This window comes from Amphimedon queenslandica, unplaced genomic scaffold (assembly GCF_000090795.2).
Source record: "Amphimedon queenslandica unplaced genomic scaffold, v1.1 AMPQUscaffold_5124_Cont22902, whole genome shotgun sequence".
Classification (NCBI taxonomy): Eukaryota; Metazoa; Porifera; class Demospongiae; order Haplosclerida; family Niphatidae; genus Amphimedon; species Amphimedon queenslandica.
This window is the reverse complement of record NW_003554569.1, coordinates 1-1,631: the sequence shown is the minus strand read 5'-3', so window position 1 is coordinate 1,631 and position 1,631 is coordinate 1. Positions and strand designations below refer to the sequence as shown.

At 33.9% G+C, this 1,631-nt stretch overlaps 1 protein-coding gene across 1 annotated transcript; it reads left to right on the top strand.

Moving 5' to 3' along the window:
• Nucleotides 1-139: 139 nt before the first annotated feature.
• LOC109592462 (serine/threonine-protein kinase mTOR-like) lies at nucleotides 140-1,308 on the top strand (the record flags this gene model as incomplete). Its single annotated transcript, XM_020007897.1, has 3 exons — nucleotides 140-246; nucleotides 506-667; nucleotides 1,182-1,308. Coding segments are annotated over exons 1-3 (367 nt in total), but the record flags the coding sequence as incomplete, so codon positions are not given.
• Between the last annotated feature and the right edge of the window lie 323 nt (nucleotides 1,309-1,631).

The following is a 1,631-nucleotide window of genomic DNA, read 5'->3' as shown; positions in this document are numbered from 1 at the left end:
CTAAATAATTATCCACTCTTGTTTACATGTACATGTACATACTGTATGTAAATTATAATATCAATTACGGCATGATTGCTACATTGTACATTATATGTGTGATCTTCTTGATGTTTTTCTGTGTCATTATTGTTTCTTTCTCTTTAGCTTTTGATTAGAGAGAAAGCAATGTTAGCACTGAAGGCTTGTCTGAGACTAGTAGCTGAAAGGGAAGACAAGGAAACCATCAGCATTCGCTATTATGAGGTAAAAATAATACACATACATGTATATGTACATGCATATGTACATGTACATGTATGTACAACTATACTTTTACAGTGCAATAGTACATGCATAATATTACATTTATTTATACACAAATAATATGCTATAGTCCTACTAAGATATTAAATTTCTTTTAAGTCTCATTAATTTATATGTGCATGTACATGTACTGTACATACAATAATATTATATCTGTAATCCCATCTAATACATTACTATTGTTTCTTGTTACTGCTAGTTGGCATATAAAGAAGCAGTATCTGGACTGGTGGATGGTGTTGGCAGTGTCAGTGGTAGTGGGTCTAAGGATAAAGCTGGTAACCTTGGGAGAGATGATCGTATTCATGGATCACTGCTCATCATTAATGAGCTGATCATGAACTGTGCTTTCCCTGATGAAGTAAGTAATGCTATCCAGTATTACCAGTATATGTAGTGTAATGTACTAATAATGAATGGACAGTATACATGTATGCATGTATGTGATTACTTGTACTAATGTTAAGTACATGTACATGTACATGTAGTTCAAATAAATGTATTACAGTATAGCCTGCTATTGTGGACACTCTAAAATAAGGAGGCCTCTATAATGAGGACAGGTAGTATCAGTCCCAATACAATAGTAATGTGTATTAATGAACCTCTGAAATAAGGACAGGTTCATAATCAGGAGGGTATTATTGAGTACCAAGGTGTCCGTAATTACATGTAGTAATAAAATTATACTTATTGACAATATACATGTACATGTATCCAGTGATTACTGATACATGTACATGTATTCTTTATTATGTAGCGATTGTCCTAGCATGCAGATATTAGCTTACAGAATAATGATAGTTATTTTTACTATTATTGTTACATGTACATGTATTTATATATACATGTATACATGTATTTTATGCATGTAGAGTGTTCGTGAGGAGTTGTTGGAAGATCATGAAAGTGAAGATGTGATGGGACTCTCTTCACTCATCAATTGTTCTGAAGCTAAGTCTGTCTCTTACTCCAGTGCAGCCAAGAATCAGGACACTGGAGGTTAATGATTGATGCATATACTGACACACTAAAGGCTGCATGCTTTACAATATTACACTAGTCCTGATGCTACGTTGACGCTGGAATAGAATCTGGTTCTATTCTAACAGAAAGCATGCATCAAAAGGTCAAATTGCCCATGCTTTTGATTAAAAATTGACAGTACACTGACCTAATGTCATATTGTAAACCAGCCTTTACTGTACATGTACATGTACATGTATGCCTTAAATGAGGATGTACATGTACAGGGTTTCCCCACAAGGTTTTGGCATGTAGTGCTTATGCAGCTTCTTTGTCAAGTTGCTCAAAATTTTCAAAAA